General features: G+C 40.6%; 2 protein-coding genes and 1 pseudogene across 4 annotated transcripts; 2 read left to right on the top strand and 1 right to left on the bottom strand.

The window, feature by feature from the left end:
• golt1bb (golgi transport 1Bb) lies at positions 1 to 9,207 on the top strand. 2 transcript variants are annotated; one of them, XM_089127750.1, is made up of 7 exons: positions 1 to 18; positions 113 to 177; positions 5,796 to 5,861; positions 6,593 to 6,684; positions 6,818 to 6,996; positions 8,502 to 8,583; positions 8,853 to 9,207. In XM_089127750.1, exons 3-7 carry the CDS (start codon positions 5,837 to 5,839, stop codon positions 8,889 to 8,891), a joined length of 417 nt encoding a protein of 138 aa, XP_088983876.1. In that variant the 5' UTR covers positions 1 to 18; positions 113 to 177; positions 5,796 to 5,836; the 3' UTR covers positions 8,892 to 9,207. The 2 variants fall into 2 exon arrangements, with proteins under 2 accessions (XP_088983876.1, XP_088983877.1); XM_089127751.1 differs by lacking the exon at positions 1 to 18 and having other exon boundaries at positions 98 to 177.
• Positions 3,308 to 5,278, top strand: LOC148965103 (uncharacterized; annotated as a pseudogene).
• A 1,016-nt stretch (positions 9,208 to 10,223) lies between the features above and the next one.
• On the bottom strand, positions 10,224 to 16,295 carry ldhbb (lactate dehydrogenase Bb). 2 transcript variants are annotated; one of them, XM_039661905.2, is made up of 8 exons: positions 16,137 to 16,295; positions 15,020 to 15,156; positions 13,773 to 13,890; positions 13,401 to 13,574; positions 13,153 to 13,326; positions 11,709 to 11,826; positions 11,377 to 11,500; positions 10,224 to 10,457 (listed from the first exon to the last, which is right to left on the bottom strand). In XM_039661905.2, the coding sequence occupies exons 1-8, from the start codon at positions 16,189 to 16,191 to the stop codon at positions 10,290 to 10,292; spliced, it is 1,068 nt and encodes a 355-aa protein (XP_039517839.2). In that variant the 5' UTR covers positions 16,192 to 16,295; the 3' UTR covers positions 10,224 to 10,289. The 2 variants fall into 2 exon arrangements, with proteins under 2 accessions (XP_039517839.2, XP_039517840.2); XM_039661906.2 differs by lacking the exon at positions 16,137 to 16,295 and adding an exon at positions 15,888 to 16,019.
• Between the last annotated feature and the right edge of the window lie 1,055 nt (positions 16,296 to 17,350).

The following is a 17,350-nucleotide window of genomic DNA, read 5'->3' as shown; positions in this document are numbered from 1 at the left end:
GTTGCATAATCGCGAGAGGTAGCAGTAATATTTAAATAAAATAAAGTAAATAATAATAATAACACTGTAAACTATTTTTAAAAAATTGCAGCGCTTCTCTGCGTCATTTCAGACTTTTAAAGGATCTCGACGTGTTTCCGGTGTCGTGGCGATCACACACACACACACAGAACAGTTCTCTTTCATCATCTCGTGTTCGAGATCCACCTATGGGAAGGGCATCCGTACCTGACCTCTGCAGAAGCATCCAATTGCACCAAGTCTGGCTAGACAGACAGAAGCGCGCGGCCAGTGCCCGATGAGGCCACACCCCTCACCCACGGGCATATAACATCTGGGCGCGCTGCTATTCCTCAGTTGACATTCGCTTCTCGCGACCTCTGCACTGACACAGTTCGGTTGGATTAACGTTACGCTGTCCACTTTCGAGTCTACAGGAGGACATATCGCCAGATCAGCCTCCGCCAGACGTGAGTGACAGTCGTTTTTCTTCAGCCTATCCGCTGTGTTTTTTGCATCCGGAGCCGCCGAGCTCTCACTGTCCTTCACCTGCTCCTCCTTACATGGCTGCCCGCCACGTATTTTCCGAGTTCTTCACCGCTGGCCCACCCATGGCTATGTGACCGTCTAAACAGCCGCTTCCCCTGGGGAACAGTCCATCACGACGAGCCTGCCCGGCCGCGTGTGGTGCTCTCATCGCCGCTAAGGACCCTCTCGTTCTGCGCGGTCCGCTTGGGCTTAGCACGCTCAAGAAGCTTTGGAGAACCCGGAGAATTGCGGTCATTGTAATTGCTGCCCATGTAGCTTTTTACAAAGCCGGCTTTAGTTGCACTATCCAGCGCACCGTGCTTGGCATTTCTTACTCGGATGGGGGACACGGTGATGATGACGCGCCACCGGGGGACTCCCGGAGCGCCACAGATAAAATATTTGAGCGGTATTCAGCCCAATCCGCATTCCCTGAAGAGGACATCTTCGCGGGAAAACCTCACTCTCGTTGACGAACCGGTACGGTTCCGGCGACGAGGATGACGCGGTCTTTCTAACGTTACCCTAAGCTAGCGCTCACGCGGTTTTGCCTCAGTCGATCCTCCTGGAAGTTTGTGAGCGAGCGGCCGTTCGTCTCAACATTGTGTGGCCAGCTCCATAGAGCGCCACCGACCAGGATAGGAATATTTACGACGGGTAAACGCGGGTACCACCGCCCAGCCTGAAAACAACTCTTCAACGTTTTTTCCAGTGTTCGCGAAGCTCTCAAGCGCGCCTAGAGCCTCCCGCTAGACTGTTAACACTGTCTCACGGGCCTTGATGAGTAGGAAGGCGGCCCTGAACGCTAGCAGCCCGCCTGCTGTTCCACCATGGGAGCCTCCAGCCCGCGTTCACGGGCCACGAGCCCTCCGTATTCTCCCGGTCCCGGAACCCTTGTCCGAAAGACACGGGGTCTCCCTCGGACGGTCGGGTAATCCCGTCTCGTGGCTACCAAGCCACAGGGGGGCTGTTGTGAGGGAAAGTACATAAGCAGTGTTACCACACCGCACACACTTGGTTCCCTCACCCAGTTATTAAAGGCTTGCCCCAGTGTTTCCCAACACAAAACACAAACTATTATTAAACGAATCAAATGAATTCGTGCAGATTTTTATATCTGTGTCAACATAGAGAGCAAATCTCTCTGATCCCTTGCATGTCGCCCCGAGTCTACCCTCAAGATGGCGCCATTGCCTCACAAATCAACCAGCTGGGCTCGCACAGCTCAGTTGCGGCTGCAAGCCATGTGTTTCTAGTGCACGTTGTGTGTGTGGAAGGCTTGGTCATTGTGTTTCCCAACACATAACTAAATACACGTTTAAACAAACTATTCTTTATATCCTTAAAAATGGATAGTATTTTCTGCCTGCACTTGAGACTGCCCAGTTCATGTGTTCAGGAGATGTGTGTTTTTCCCCCCAATTTCAAGGGGCTCCTTGTGGGTAAAGTTTAGCACAGTGTACACCACACTATGTTTGCCCAGTTCACGCAGTGTTTGCCCAACACAAAACACACAAACACAAATAATAACGAATCTAACAAATTCGTTTCGGAGGAAAAACCTCTTTCCGCAGAGAGAACCTTCTCACTGCAGAGAGAGGAAACCCCTCCGAACCCCCGCATGTCGCCTCTAGTGTGCCCACGAGATGGCGCCATTGCATCACAAATAATTCTGTTGGTCTCAAGACACAGCTCTGCTCTGTCCCGAGCGGGGACACTCGCGAGTCACGAAGCGGCTTGGCGAACCGTTCGGCTCCCGAGTGGGTTATGCGTACAATAATGCAGGGTTACAGATTGCAATTCGCAGTAAAACCCTCTCATTTCAACGGCATTCTCTTTTCTCACACGGAAGAGAAAGCTTCTCACATTCTGGAAGAGGAAAATTCATCTCTCTTAAACAAGGGAGCGATTCAGGTGGTACCCCCCAATCTGATGAACCAGGGTTTTTATTCCCGGTATTTTCTGGTTCCAAAGAAAGGCGGCTCTCTCCGCCCTATCTTGGACCTTCGAGTGTTGAACAAACATTTGAGGAAATACACCTTCAGAATGCTGACACAGGGCGCTCTCGCCCGTGCCATAAAACAGAACGACTGGTTCACATCAGTCGATCTGAAAGATGCTTTCTTTCACATAAGCATTTATCCTCCGCACAGGAATTTTCTTCGTTTTGCCTACCAGGGCATATGTTGCGAATTCACAGTTCTTCTGTTTGGACTCAGTTTGAGTCCCCGGTCTTTCTGTCTGTGCACGGAGGCGGGCTTAACGCCTCTGAGAATAACAGGTCTGAGAATCCTGACTTACATAGACGATTGGCTCATCATAGCCGAATCGAAGGAGAAGGTGTTGCAGGACACCGGCCGTGTGCTCGCGCACATCACATCGCTCGGGTTCCAAGTGAACGTGGGCAAGAGCTATCTCACGCCCAGTCAGAATGTCAATTTCCTGGGTTTGGAGTTGAACTCGGTTGCCATGCGAGCGCGTCTCTCTCTAGAGCGCGTTCGCTCTCTATGAGCTGTCTGTCACAGTTCAGAGAAGGGGCGAAAGTGCAATATCGCACATGTCTCAGGATGCAGGGTCTCATGGCTTCATCCACCCAAGTTGTGCCATTAGGACTCCTTAAGATGAGGGCGTTCATGAAATGGGTTTTGTCGCTACATTTCAGCCCGATTCGCGACCTTTGCCGCTCGGTTACAGTGACGCGCGCGCGTGCACTGCAGCCCTGCGCCATTGGAAGAACGCAGACTTTTACGCACGGGGAACCCCTCTCGGGGCGGTTACGATGCGGAAAGTGGTGACGACAGATGCATCCTTAACAGGCTGGGGTGCCACCCAGGAGGGCAAAACGGTGAACGGTCTGTGGCCAAACAGACTACGTTCAGCACATATAAATTATTTAGAGCTTTTTTACCAATTGTAAAGCTCTGAATCATTTTCTGCCTCGCCTGCAGGGACATCATGTGCTGGTACGGTGCGACAATACCACGGCTGTGGCATATATCAACCGTCAGGACAGCTTGCGCTCGTCGAAACTTCACCTCCTAGCTCACAAGCTCTTGGTGTGGAGCAGACGGGTTTTCTTGTCGCTACGCGCGACTCACGTCCCAGGCATTCTGAACGTCGGCGCATCTGCTGTCAAGGGGAAACCCAATCTACGGGATTGGCGTCTTCATCCGCAGATAGTGGAAATGCTATGGATGAGATTTGGACGGGCGAGCGTAGATCTATTCGCCTCGCGCGGAAACTGCCATTGTCCTATGTTCTTCTCTCTAAGGGACGTGGACGCGCCCCTCGGGGTAGACGCACTGGCCCACCCATGGCCTAGAGTGCTCCTGTATGCCTTTCCTCCCCTGTGCCTGATATTCCCACATTGGCCAGGGTGAGAGAGCAGGGCCTGTCTCTCATTCTGATAGCACCCAGATGGCCCAAAGCACCGTGGCTGGCGGAGATAATCCCTCTGTTATACGCCGAGCCATTGTGCCTTCCCGTTCGCACGGATCTATTATCCCAAGCCAACGGTGAGATTTACCACCCCCAGCCGGACAGGTTGGCTCTCTGGGCCTGGCCCGTGAGAGGACGAACCTGAACGCACTTGGGCTTTCGCCGCGTGTGGTCACCACTATTCAGAATGCCAGGGCCGTCTCTACACGGCCCGTATATGGCTGTAAGTGGCAAGTGTTCGAGGGGTGGTGCGATGGGCGCGGTTTCACATCTTATCAGTGTTCAGTTCCTGATATTTTGTGTTTCCTTCAAGACCTCATGGATAAAGGCAGGTCCTTTTCCACCATTAAGGTCCACTTGGCTGCTATTTCAGCCTGTCATGTGGGTTTTGAGGGTTCGACCGTCGGTCAGCACCCTCTAATCCGTAGATTTATGAAGGGTGCACGCCGCTCTTTGCCAGTCGTCAGGAGAACTGTCCCGGAGTGGGACCTCTCCATGGTGCTGGAAGCTCTGTCTCAACACCCTTTTGAGCCTTTGGATAGTATATCCCTTAAGCTGCTGTCTCTCAAGACAGCTTTGCTTTTGGCCTTGGCATCTGCTAAACGTGTCAGTTAGCTACATGCACTCTCGGTTCATCCTTCGTGCTCTAGTTCTCTCTTAGTGGAGATAAGGTCTTCCTTAAGCCTAACCCGGCCTTCATGCCGAAGTGCTTCCCTGCGTTCACTTCGGAGGTGTTGGAGCTGTCCGCTTTTCACCCTCCACCTTTTTACCTCTCTAGAGGATCAGAGGCTGAACGCTCTGTGTCCAGTCCGTGCCTTACAGGCATATATGACCAGGACGAATGCTTTCCGGAAGAGCGACCAGCTCTTTGTTTCATGGGCTCCCCCTCACTTAGGGAGTCCAATTTTGAAGCAACGCCTCTCACATTGGGTTGTGGATGCTATTACCATGGCTTACAAAGCAAAGAGAGTGCAGCCCCCTAGGGGCATCAGAGCTCATTCCACAAGAGGTTTAGCCACCTCTTGGGCTCTGTTTAGGGGAGTGTCACTGCAGGACATCTGCTCCGCTGCCAGTTGGGCTTCTCCTCATACCTTCGTGCGCTACTACCGGCTGGATGTCACCAGTACCTCGGTAGCACATTCGGTTCTAGGGGTCGGGTCGTCTTAGCCCCTCCCTGCTGTAACCCTGTTGGTATATATATACCATTAAGAGTGAATGGGCTGACTGGCCATGTTCATTCCTGTCACCTATCATTTCTTCCCCTTTCGGGTATAGATTATGTCTTGGTGGGTTGGGGTTACTATCTCGCATGTGTCCCATGCGTATTTCATGTCCTGCTTGTCCACATTAGTTAGGTGTGGTTTCACCATCGCAGGCTCATGATTAAGGGACGTGTCAGGCACCGCCTCCCTGAGGTGACCGTCCTTCTCTGGCTTCAGAACCTCACTGTGAGTGTATTGGGCAATCGGGGAGCTGTCCATGTCTCTCCCATAGGTGGATCTCGAACACGAGATGATGAAAGAGAACAATAGGTTACTGTCGTAACCCCGGTTCTCTGAAACATCGAGTGGAGAGATCCACCAGCTTTGCCCCGCTTGCCGCACGAGAAGCGAATATACTTACTGAGGAATAGCAGCGCGCCCAGATGTTATATGCCCGTGGGTGAGGGGTGTGGCCTCATCGGGCACTGGCCGCGCGCTTCTGTCTGTCTAGCCAGACTTGGTGCAATTGGATGCTTCTGCAGAGGTCAGGTACGGATGCCCTTCCCATAGGTGGATCTCTCCACTCGATGTTTCAGAGAACCGGGGTTACGACAGTAACCTATTGTTTTACTCTTCAGTCTGTAAAGCAGCTGATACACAACACAAACATGATTTCATTAACGGATTCACAGAGTAAGTCAAATTTACTGTATGTTTGCGTTATATTAATCGTGATAGAAATAGTGAAAATGAGGCTTTAAAGCTGGAAAAATGTTCTTAAACTGATGAAAGGGAATGAATGAGGATAGACGGCCTGGCCTCTAACAGTACAATCAAATATAGTAAAACTCTTAACATTAATGAAGAACGGCACTGCCATTGTGGTTTTATTGATTTATTTCAAAAAGGGTACAAAAGTGTACATTAATAATATTTAATAAACATCAATGAATGTAAATGTACCCAAATTAGCCCAAAGGCTAGTGTAATGTACTATAGTATGTAATGTAAACATTAGATTTATCAATAGTATAACCATATTATACTATTGCTATTCTATCTATCTATCTATCTATCTATCTATCTATCTATCTATCTATCTATCTATCTATCTATCTATCTATCTATCTATCTATCTATCTATCTATCTATCTATCTATATTACCATGACATTCTCTGAACAAGTGCTGTGGTTTACCATGCAAATACCATGGTAAATGGTAATCAAACCTTTTCAAAGGCATAAAAAAAAGAAAAATCTTTTGAAACAGTTTGTACAACTGTTGCACAAAAAGGTGTTCATCAGTTTTACTTGTATACTTGCAGTGCTTAATGTTAATTTCTGCAAGCTCTCAAATATGACTCATTTGCATGCAGCAATGTGTAATTGAGCACTAATGAAGTGTGTTCTTGTGTTTGATCAGAGATCGGGATGGGGCTGACGGGTTTCGGCGTGTTTTTCCTCTTCTTCGGGATGATTCTGTTCTTTGATAAAGCCCTCTTGGCCATAGGAAATGTGAGTGTGTGCTTTAGGATGGAAACAAAGTTGTGTTTGAATGGAGTGAAATGTGATGGGAATGCTCAGATTTGTGTTAATATGAAATGAAACCCTCCTTGAACTGAACATGTGTGTGTGTGTGTGTGTGCAGATCTTGTTTGTTGCAGGTCTCTCATTCGTTATCGGGCTGGAACGGACTTTCAGGTTCTTCTTCCAGCGGCATAAAATGAAAGCCACTGGTTTCTTTCTGGGAGGCGTTTTCGTGGTGCTCATCGGATGGCCGATTGTAGGCGTCGTTCTGGAGGTCTATGGATTTTTCCTTCTTTTCCGGTGAGGAGTTGTTGTTATTGTTGCTGTTTTATTCACAAACCCTGACAGGGTGTTTTTGCGTGACCATAAAGGGGTTTATATTTATTTTAGGGCTGTCAAACGATTAATCGTGATTAATCGCATCCAAAATAAAAGTTTTTGTGTACATAATATATGTGGGTGCGCTGTGTATAATTATTTTATATACATAAATACACACACACACGCTTGTATATATTTAAGAAATATATGTACTGTAAATGTATATACTGTCTATAGATTTATATATAATTTAGATTATATATAAATATCATTATTTTATATATAAATAATATTTTTTCTTAAATCTTAAATACATGCATGCGTGTGTGTGTGTGTGTGTGTATATATATATAAATATATATATATATATATATATATATATATATAAAATAATTATACACAGTGCACCCACATATATTATGTACACAACTTTTATTTTGGATGCGATTAATCGTTTGACAGCCCTAATTTATTTATTTAAAGCTATACTGTCACTTTTTTGTTCAAGATGAACAGATTTAATAGTGCTGCTCTGAATAAGGTCTATACAGCACAGCTGTCAATCATGATGATGTTACACCCCGTTTATATAGCGTATTTCAGCGTGGATAAAGAACTACCAAAAATGACAAACAACCACCCTGGGGAAAAATATTATTTAAAGTGTAAATTAATTTTTTAGTTTGCCTCACGTCCCATTTGATTACATGGAGAGAGTGGGTTTAATGACTTGTACTGCAGGCAGCCACCAGGGGGCGATCAATGCTTTAGTTTCACATTTACATTTATTCATTTAGCTGACGCTTTTATCCAAAGCTACTCGAACCCGGGTCTCTCACACCAAAGGCATGTGTCTTATCCACTGCATCACACCTGGTTTTAACACATATCTGACATATATGTGCATACTATCCATCCTAAATAGTACGCGAGATTTAAGAAAGTTTTACAAAGCATTGAATATTGAAAAGAGTATGCTGAAAAGTCCCAGGATGGTCTACTATTTTCGGTAGATTTTCGAAGTTTGGCTCCATGCACAGTCTAACATCTAATATCACCCATAACCCATTGCGCTTTGGAGGAGGATTCGGTTCAGAACTACAAACACTGAATTTATTATGCAATTTTATGATGTGATTGTATGTCTTGTACACACTCAAAAGTATGTACTTTTTCTGCACAATAAGAGTATATACTTTTAAGGTGTTGGGAGTGACACATGAGTGTAATCAAGAACAAATGTGGGCGGGACTTGAATTTTTTTGTACATGGGGAATTGATTGGATGGTTTGCGATTGGTCGATCGCATGTGAGTGACGGGTTGCCCCGCCCTCATGCAGAGAAACGATGTCGCTGAAAGAGCAAGGGGGAGTTATTTTGATTAATGATTATTAATTTCTCAACACATTATGTGCATGGATGAATAATTTCTAATAAATACTGGTTTTATGGTGATTTTTAATGGTGTCTCCATCTGTTTTCAGGGGCTTTTTCCCAGTAGCGGTTGGCTTTATCAGGCGGGTGCCTATTCTGGGATCCTTACTGAACCTTCCTGGCATCAGTGGAGTAAGTCTGGTTTGGTGTTTTGCGCTTACATGACCGATACCGGTGAAACTCGGAAAATTACAATATCGTGCCAAATCTTACAGCTTACGAAAACCCCAAATTCAAAATCTCCGAAAATTAGAAATCAATTTAAGAAAAGTATAATCATGCATATTTATATAGTTATATTCGTTTCACCTTTGAACTCGACACATTCACACTTTTTTTTGAGTTTCACCTGAACTTCAAAACCTGTCAAATGATTAATTGTGGCTGTGTTTCTCTTTCAGCTAGTGGATAAAGTCGGCGAGAGCAACACCATGGTATAACGGTCAATGCGTTAGTTTTTTTATGAGTGGCTCATATTTATATTTGTCATAATGTGCTTCGGGCTCGGCGTCTCTCTGAACCACAGAGGAGATTTTTGATATTTTACCTGTGAAGAAGTTTGTGTTTTTTCTGGGACTGATAACCAAACCAAGTCAGGCGTTGTCATCGTTGCTGCATCACGCGTCGCCCTCCAGGGGGCGACAGGACCACTGACTGCACCCCGAAACGCGACGATGAAGTTCACCTGAAGGAATCACTGGGTTCTGAATAAAGTCGTTACTGTTTTTTTTAAAAAGAATGTTTTTTATGTGCCAACTGGTTTGTTTTGCTCTAATCATGAGGCTAATTTGGACGTTTTCCACATGAGCTCCACCTAGTGGAGTGGAGACTGTTGGAAACCAGGAAATACAGCAACCTGCGTGACATGACTGACTTGTTTAAGTATTTGTACATACTTGAAATGTGAGACTAATATACATTTTTACCGACAAAGATTCTGTTTAATAAATGGATTATATCCTTGATGTTGCCCGACATCACATTTAAAGCCTCATACAAGTGCAAATATATCTTTGTAGCATTAGCCATATTGCTCTTCAATAGTGTGTACATCATTGAGTAGTTCCTGAAATCAACAGTCATTTGGAAGAGCAACAATGTCAATCAAAAGTTTGGACACACCTACTTATACTTTATGCGTATTTTACTCAGTTTGTGATCATATTCAGTTCTTCCTTCTCTGCATCTGTTGAACGTTTGATCATGCTTTTCCTTCACAATGCATGCATAACAAAAAAAAAGCTTTAGTTAGATAAATCATATGTTTACAAAATGTATATTTCTTTACAAAGCTAATTTGAAGCTCATAAAAAGTTCTAAACATAAATTCAGTAAATTGCATCCAAACTTTTGAGTTGTAGCGTATAATTTGCTATATTTCACCATAAGCATCAGACACCAGGGTCAGTTTTAAAGAGACAGTCATGTGTTTCTGATTATTTGAAGTATGCAGATTCAGACCCCTAAATAAAATAATAAAGTCGCTGTTTGGATTTAAACAGGCGAATGCATACGAGTGTATGACTGGATCGTTCTTGCAGTGATTATTATGTGTTTTTTCTTTCTAAAGTAGACTTTAAATGCTGTATATGTTCATGATGTGTGCAAAGCTACACACTCCATCAGTTAGGGTTGCCAAACATATTATAACATGCTAATCACTGCCATAATGATCCATCCTATAGACTCTTACGCATTTGCATATTTAAATCCAAACAGACTTATTTTTGTTATGTTTGCATTACTTAATACTAGGATATTTTTTAAAAACCTTATGCAACACCTCACGGGTGTCTCGAAGCAGCGATCGAACATCGGACGCAGTGAATAAAAGCTCGTTACAGGTCTTTCAGGTCTTTCTGGACGTGCCACAGCATGTCTGCGCTCTTCTTCAGCTGCGAGACCTCGTCGCTGGTCAGAGTCATGTTGACCACACTGCCCACTCCAGCGCTGTTCAACACACACGGCAGGCTCAGGAAGACCTCGTCACCGATCCCGTACATGCCCTGCAACAGACATCTGCGTTCAGGCCTGGAGATGGGTTTCATCATTGATTTATTGTAGGATTTTAAAGGACTGATGCACCAATTTACTCACCCCCGTGTCATCCAAGATGTCCATGTCTTTCTTTCTTCAGTGGAAAAGAAATTAAGGTTTTTGTGGAAAACATTCCAGGATAGGGTTTTGAAGAGCTTCTGCACGACCTCAGCTGAGGGATAGAGTCTTATCTAGCGAAACCATCGGCCATTTTCTAAAAATAAATAAAAACGTATATACTTTTTGACCACAATTGTTCGTGTTGTATCATCAAAATGAACAAATCTTTTCCTGAGTCAACTCGTTCATTGAATGAACCAAATGACTCGAAAAAAGATTTGTTCATTTTGATGAACGAGTCCGAACGCTCATCACAGAACAGAGCAAGGCGAGCATTTGTGCTTATAAAACTTAAACTTTTTTATTTATTTATTAAATGAGTGATCGATTCGCTTGATAAGATCCTTATTCATCGTCTGGTGTCGTTTAAAGCTGCACTGAAACTCTCATTTGGACCTTGAACCGTTTGGTCCCCATTGAAGTCCATTATATGGAGAAAATCCTGGAATGTTTTCATCAAAAACCTTCATTTCTTTTCGACTGAGGAAAGAAAGACATGGACATCTTGGATGACACGGGGGTGAGTAAATTATCAGCAAAAGTTTTTTAAAGTGAACTACTCCTTTAATGTGTAATGAACAGCCGCAGTCTCCATTACTTACTTGCAAGCATATTATCCCAAGCATTATAATCTTCTAATATAACTTTATAAATGTCTTTACTGTCACTTTTGATCAATTTAATGCCTTTTCTTTAACTCTAACAGATCCTGAACTGTTGAACATTAGTGTGTGTGTTATATGTAGGGTTCAGTAACACCGTCCTGACCTTCACCATGGTGGAGACGGGATGGACTCGGTTCAGGTTCTTCATCAGACTCTCGCTCAGGTCGGCCACGCTCAGGCCGATGGCCCAGTTAGTGTAACCTTTCAGCCGGATCACCTCATACGCACTGCGGGAACACATATTCTGTCTGAATGCATTTCGTTTTAAACCAAACTGAATTCTAAAGTATATTTGTGAGATAACGAGACACAACACTGAATCAATCAATTGTGATGTGATGACAGTGTTGCATACTTTTTCAATGTTTATTGTTCCTTTCGCATACTAATTCATTAATTAGGACTAATATCTAAAAGACGAGCTCATTGACGTACCTGTCCACGACATTCTTGTGCATATCTTTCCAGTTCTCTCTGTCCGTCTCTTTGCCGATGTCAGGATTGAGTTTCTGCAGACTGACTCCGGCCACATTAGTGCCGCTCCAAACAGGAACTGCAAAATACACACACACAGTTCTTGAATGATATTAAATGTTCAGAATTTGATGGCAATATTTATGTTTTTATTTTATTTTATGTTTATTGATAATAAATAGAATGTATCTTGTAAAAACTTAACATTTTACAATTTATATAATTACACATATAAATCATTATTATTCAAATTATTTCAATTTTAAATAATAAATATTAATACTCATTTTATTATTTATTAGTATTTATGCTAATAATGCATGCGAATTACAATTATTTAAATATTTTTATAATACATGAACCTAATATATTTTATTAATTATTAATTACATAATTTATATATATTTTTATAATGAATGCAAATTAAAATTGTATTATTTTATAATTTATATTTTATAATGTATTATTCATTATTATTTATTTATAATTTACTATTATATTTTAATTTATATTTTGTATAATTAAATACAAAAATGATGTATACAAATACTGTATACATATATTTGATATAATAGTAATATAAATATCTTTACTAATATATTCTTACACACACACACAGTTCTTGAATGATATTAAATGTTCAGAATTTGATGGCAATATTTATGGTATTATTTTATTTTATGTTTATTGATAATAAATAGAATGTATCTTATAAAAACTTAACATTTTACAATTTATATTATTACACATATAAATCATTATTCAAATTATTTCAATTTGAAATAATAAATATTAATACTAATTTTATTATTTATTAGTATTTATGCAAATGATGCATACGAATTACAATTATTTAAATATTTTTATAATACATTAACCTAATATATTTTATTAATTATTAATTACATAATATATATATATTTTTATAATGAATGCAAATTAAAATTCTATTATTTTATAATGTATTATTTTAATATATATTATTATTAAATCATTATTATTCAAATTACTTCAATTTTAAATAATAAATATTAATACTCATTTTATTATTTATTAGTATTTATGCAAATAATGCATACGAATTACAATTATTTAAATATTTTTATTATACATGAACCTAATATATTTTATTAATTACATAATTTATATATACTTTTATAATGCATACAAATTAAAATTTAAATATTTTATAATTTATAATATATTATTTTTAATATATTTTATTATTAATTATTATTTATTTATAATTTAACATTATATTTTATATAATTAAATACAAAAATTATGTATACAAATACTGTTTACATTTATTTTATATAATAGTAATATAAATATCTTTACTAATATATTCTTGCGCACACACACACACACACACACACACACACACAGGTGTGTATGGTCTCACCGCTGGAGTCTCCGTGTTCTCCCAGTATCCACCCGCTGAAGCTGCTGGGATGGATGCCCAGCCTCTCGGCCATCAGGAACCGGAAGCGAGCCGAGTCCAGGTTTGTCCCGCTGCCGATGACGCGGTGCTTCGGGAGGCCGCTCAGCTTCCAGGTCACGTACGTCAACACATCCACTGTAGCAGAAAAAACGTTAGAAACGCAAAAAAGTGTGGTGTGTGTGACCGAGAGAGTGTGTGTGTGTGTGTACCTGGGTTGGACACCACGATGAGGATGCAGTTGGGACTGTATCTGACGATCTGAGGGATGATGTGTTTGAAGATGTTGACGTTTCTCTGCACCAGATTGAGTCTGCTCTCTCCCTCCTGCTGTCGAACGCCCGCCGTCACCACCACCACACGCGAGTTGGCCGTCACAGAGTAATCTGAAGGACAAAACATTTCACAAGGGAGCGTTTAAAACAAACCACTCAAAATTCCCAAGCAACCATACCGTAACATAATACAAAACATGTTAGCAGCTGCTTAGCAACACCCTGGCAACCAGCAGCATCATACTGAGGAGTCGAGGTGACGGAAGAATAAATGAACGAGGCATTAATATGACAGAAGAAGTGCGCGACCTTTGCCTGAGACGATCTTGGGCGTCTTCAAGAAGAGACTTCCATGCTGTAAGTCCATCATCTCCCCCTTGAGTTTGTCCTCCACCACGTCCACCAGCGCCAGCTCGTCCGCCAGCTCCTGCACACACACACACCAAATAACTCACCAATGACATATACTCATACTACACAAGTATGTAATTTATTCTAAAAAAAAAAAAAAAAATTAGACACATGATGATAGATAGAAATACTAATAGTACAAATAATAATAATTATACTACTTCTAATAATAGAAATATGAAAATACAGAAAAATAAATATAAGATAATAATATTAAAAATAGATATAATAATGTTTTTAGAGACAGTTACACCTAGACATTATTGACATTGAGACTGTAAAAAAATTATAATAAAAAGAATGTAAAAAGAATTGAAAACATGTTTTTCTATGTATATTAGGGGGTATTCGGAAAGGCACAAATAACGCGTTTTTTACGAATACGTATTTCCAACAAATACTTTAAAAAATATTTGTATTTGGGAACAAGCGCCCAGGTGGTGGTGGGTTTCATAATGTTCACAATTGTATTTTATTAGTTGTTGTTTTAATCATGGATGAGGTAATGACTGTAATGTTAATTTAATTTCAATGACTTTTCTTGTTGTTGATGTTCATTGCTGGATTTATAGAAAAACATCAACCAATATATTGCATATCCATAATTATTATAATGGATATAATTAAAGAATCCTTACACTATAACGTAAATTTTAAGTGTAACCATAAGTGTAACGCCAAAAAAAAAATTTGTTTACGCCTATTTTGAATTTGAATACAAATAAAAATACTTTCCCCCCCTCAATAAATACAAATACAGATACAAATACCGGCTGCTTTGCACACCCCTAATATATATATATATATATAGTGAATGTCAAATCATTGGCCAATACAGGTTCTTCTTATTTTTGTCCTAATCTAGTTATCGTTCTCATCTATGTTTGTGCAGGCTGTGGTTCTTCACCTTTTTTCTAATTGGACCAAGGGATCGAAGTCAAGCTCAGACAAACATGACCCAAATCTATTAAAAAATGATTGATATTGTGACACACTGACCTAATGACATCATCAGCGTGAGCAAAATGTCCATACCCTCTTGTAAACACAATAAACAAACAAGGACTTTATCACAAAGTCCGAATTCTGTTGGCGAGAACACCCTGTCACGACGATCAATGACCTCATAACGTTCACAGTCTCACCCGCAGGAGAATGCTGACGGCACAGGCCATGCCGACCTGGCCCACGCCGACCACCGACACTTTATTCCTGGGCGGCTCGACCGGCCCGCTGAACAGAGGAGTGATGAGCTTCTGCAGAACTGATGCCATCTTCAACACTGCAGAGGAGGACAAGCATCAAATCACCGTCCGTACCCCCAAACCAACCCATCACACAACTTTCTGCAGCTTTACATTGTTAAAAAACCTGATTTACAAATGAGTACGTCCATAAAGGGAGAAAATGTGTCACAAATTTGTCCCCAAAACATAGTTAAGTAGGCACACACACGTGTAACATCTTAATTATATCTCTTAAATGGCAATGATATGAAAAAGAGAGCAACTGGAAACTTTTTCCTGTTTCTAAGCATCTCATCAACAATATCTAAAACCTCATAGTCGAAATTAAAAGACATTACAACATTTAACAAAAACACTTTTTTTAACTAATAAAAACGACAGAGTTGGTCAAACTGTAGGCTAGTTAAAAAATAACAACCTCATTGATTCTAATAACATGCTTGTACTCATAATTCTGGGGAAAACAATTACCTAAAAAACAGAAAAAGCAATAGCTTCAAATTTACAGGAATATTCTGAAGGAAAATACAAGGTTAATTTGAGGTGACGCATGTAAATCTCAAGAGCATGTTGGTTAAATGGGTCCCAGATTAAGTTTTGCCCAAACAACCTCTAGCTAACCATGTTGATGATTAAAAACCTCACCAAGCAACACTTCCCAAAACACAGTCAACAGAGCAGAACCTCATCTCATAATCAGAACAATCAGAACACACAGATCATATAGAAATAAAGCAGCATGACATGAGGCACATTAAGATCTCACCGGTACACAGATGCTCTTCGGGAAATCACACAGGCATCTGCTGTAATGAAGAACCTGCTTCATATTTATAATATATGCCCCTGTCTGTTTAGATCAAGGTCACTCACAGGACACTCCTCCAGTGATGTATCATGTGGACAAACACACACTCCTGTCCTATATACACTCAAACAAACTCTCCTCTCGTTTCTAGTCAAGGTCATTTAAGACTACATGTTCAACATCCACTGTTGCACAAGTCAGTCTTACCGTGTGTGTAGAAGCTTTGCGCGCCCAGGTAGAGATACCACCATGACACCAACATGATATAGTGTGTGGTGAGGCTATCTATCCTCTGCAGTCAGTGCTTTAGTGCCAGTCCTGTGCCAGGCTAATGGAGTTACTGTAATCCGCTGCCATCTGCTGTACAGCCGCTGAAACACACGGTGAAAGATTAAAAACACCGAGAAATCACACGACACTGGTCCTGAGTTTAAACTGGGGTGTGTGTGTGTGTGGTCAAACGCACAGGTAACGTTAAAGCCGTGTTCATGAGACTGACTGACTGACACATTTTCTGATTAGCCTTATTAGGCTAATTACTTATGAGTGACACGAGCGGTCAGACAGCAGATAGGCTAGCTAACTTAGACAGCTTAAAACTACCTCAACAAATTACGTATTAAATACTCTTGACATATCAGGAAGTAAAATGAGCATAATTGGCATATAGCCTAACTATACCGTATAAAATATTTAGCATAGTAGGCTAGCTACATTGTGCCGATCTTATTGCCAATGATCAACAATCAAGTTTGAATCCCTGATACATCAGAAGCACATCGGATTATCATCATTGGCCAATGTTTTATTTTAATCAAATGAAAATTTAAACTATGACACATAATATATATGCTGTGCAAAAATTAATTGCGATTAATCGAATCCAAAATAAAAGTCTGTGTTAACATAATATATTTGTGTGTGCTATTATATATTTAAGAATTATTTGCGCTTAAATTCTGTATATATAAATAAAACAATCTATATTATATAAATATTTTACATGAATAACACATTTTCTTAAATATATACATGCATGTGTGTGTATTTATATATACAAAATAATTATATACAGCACACACAAATATATTATGTAAACACAGACTTTTATTTTGGATGCGATTAATAGCAATTAATTTTTGCACAGCCCTAATATATATATATATATATATATATATAAAATTGTTTTTTAATGTAGGCTAAGCCATAACTGCACCATGAACTAAATATTTGATTTGTGCATGATTTGCATAATTTTGATTTTGAATGGAAGCTCGTATAGCAGCACATCCCTATAATAATATTTCTGAAATTAGCATTACCTACGATAACTTGCATTAAATGCCTATAAATTATTACTACTGCAATAGCAAAATTACCCTTGTGTGTAAATTTCCGTGTGTGAATAACTATTCTATAAC

The sequence above is a fragment of the Pimephales promelas genome, chromosome 25 (assembly GCF_988280905.1).
Source record: "Pimephales promelas chromosome 25, fPimPro1.hap1.1, whole genome shotgun sequence".
NCBI classification, from domain to species: Eukaryota; Metazoa; Chordata; class Actinopteri; order Cypriniformes; family Leuciscidae; genus Pimephales; species Pimephales promelas.
The sequence above is the reverse complement of the archived record's forward strand: the minus strand, read 5'-3'. Positions and strand labels throughout refer to the sequence as shown.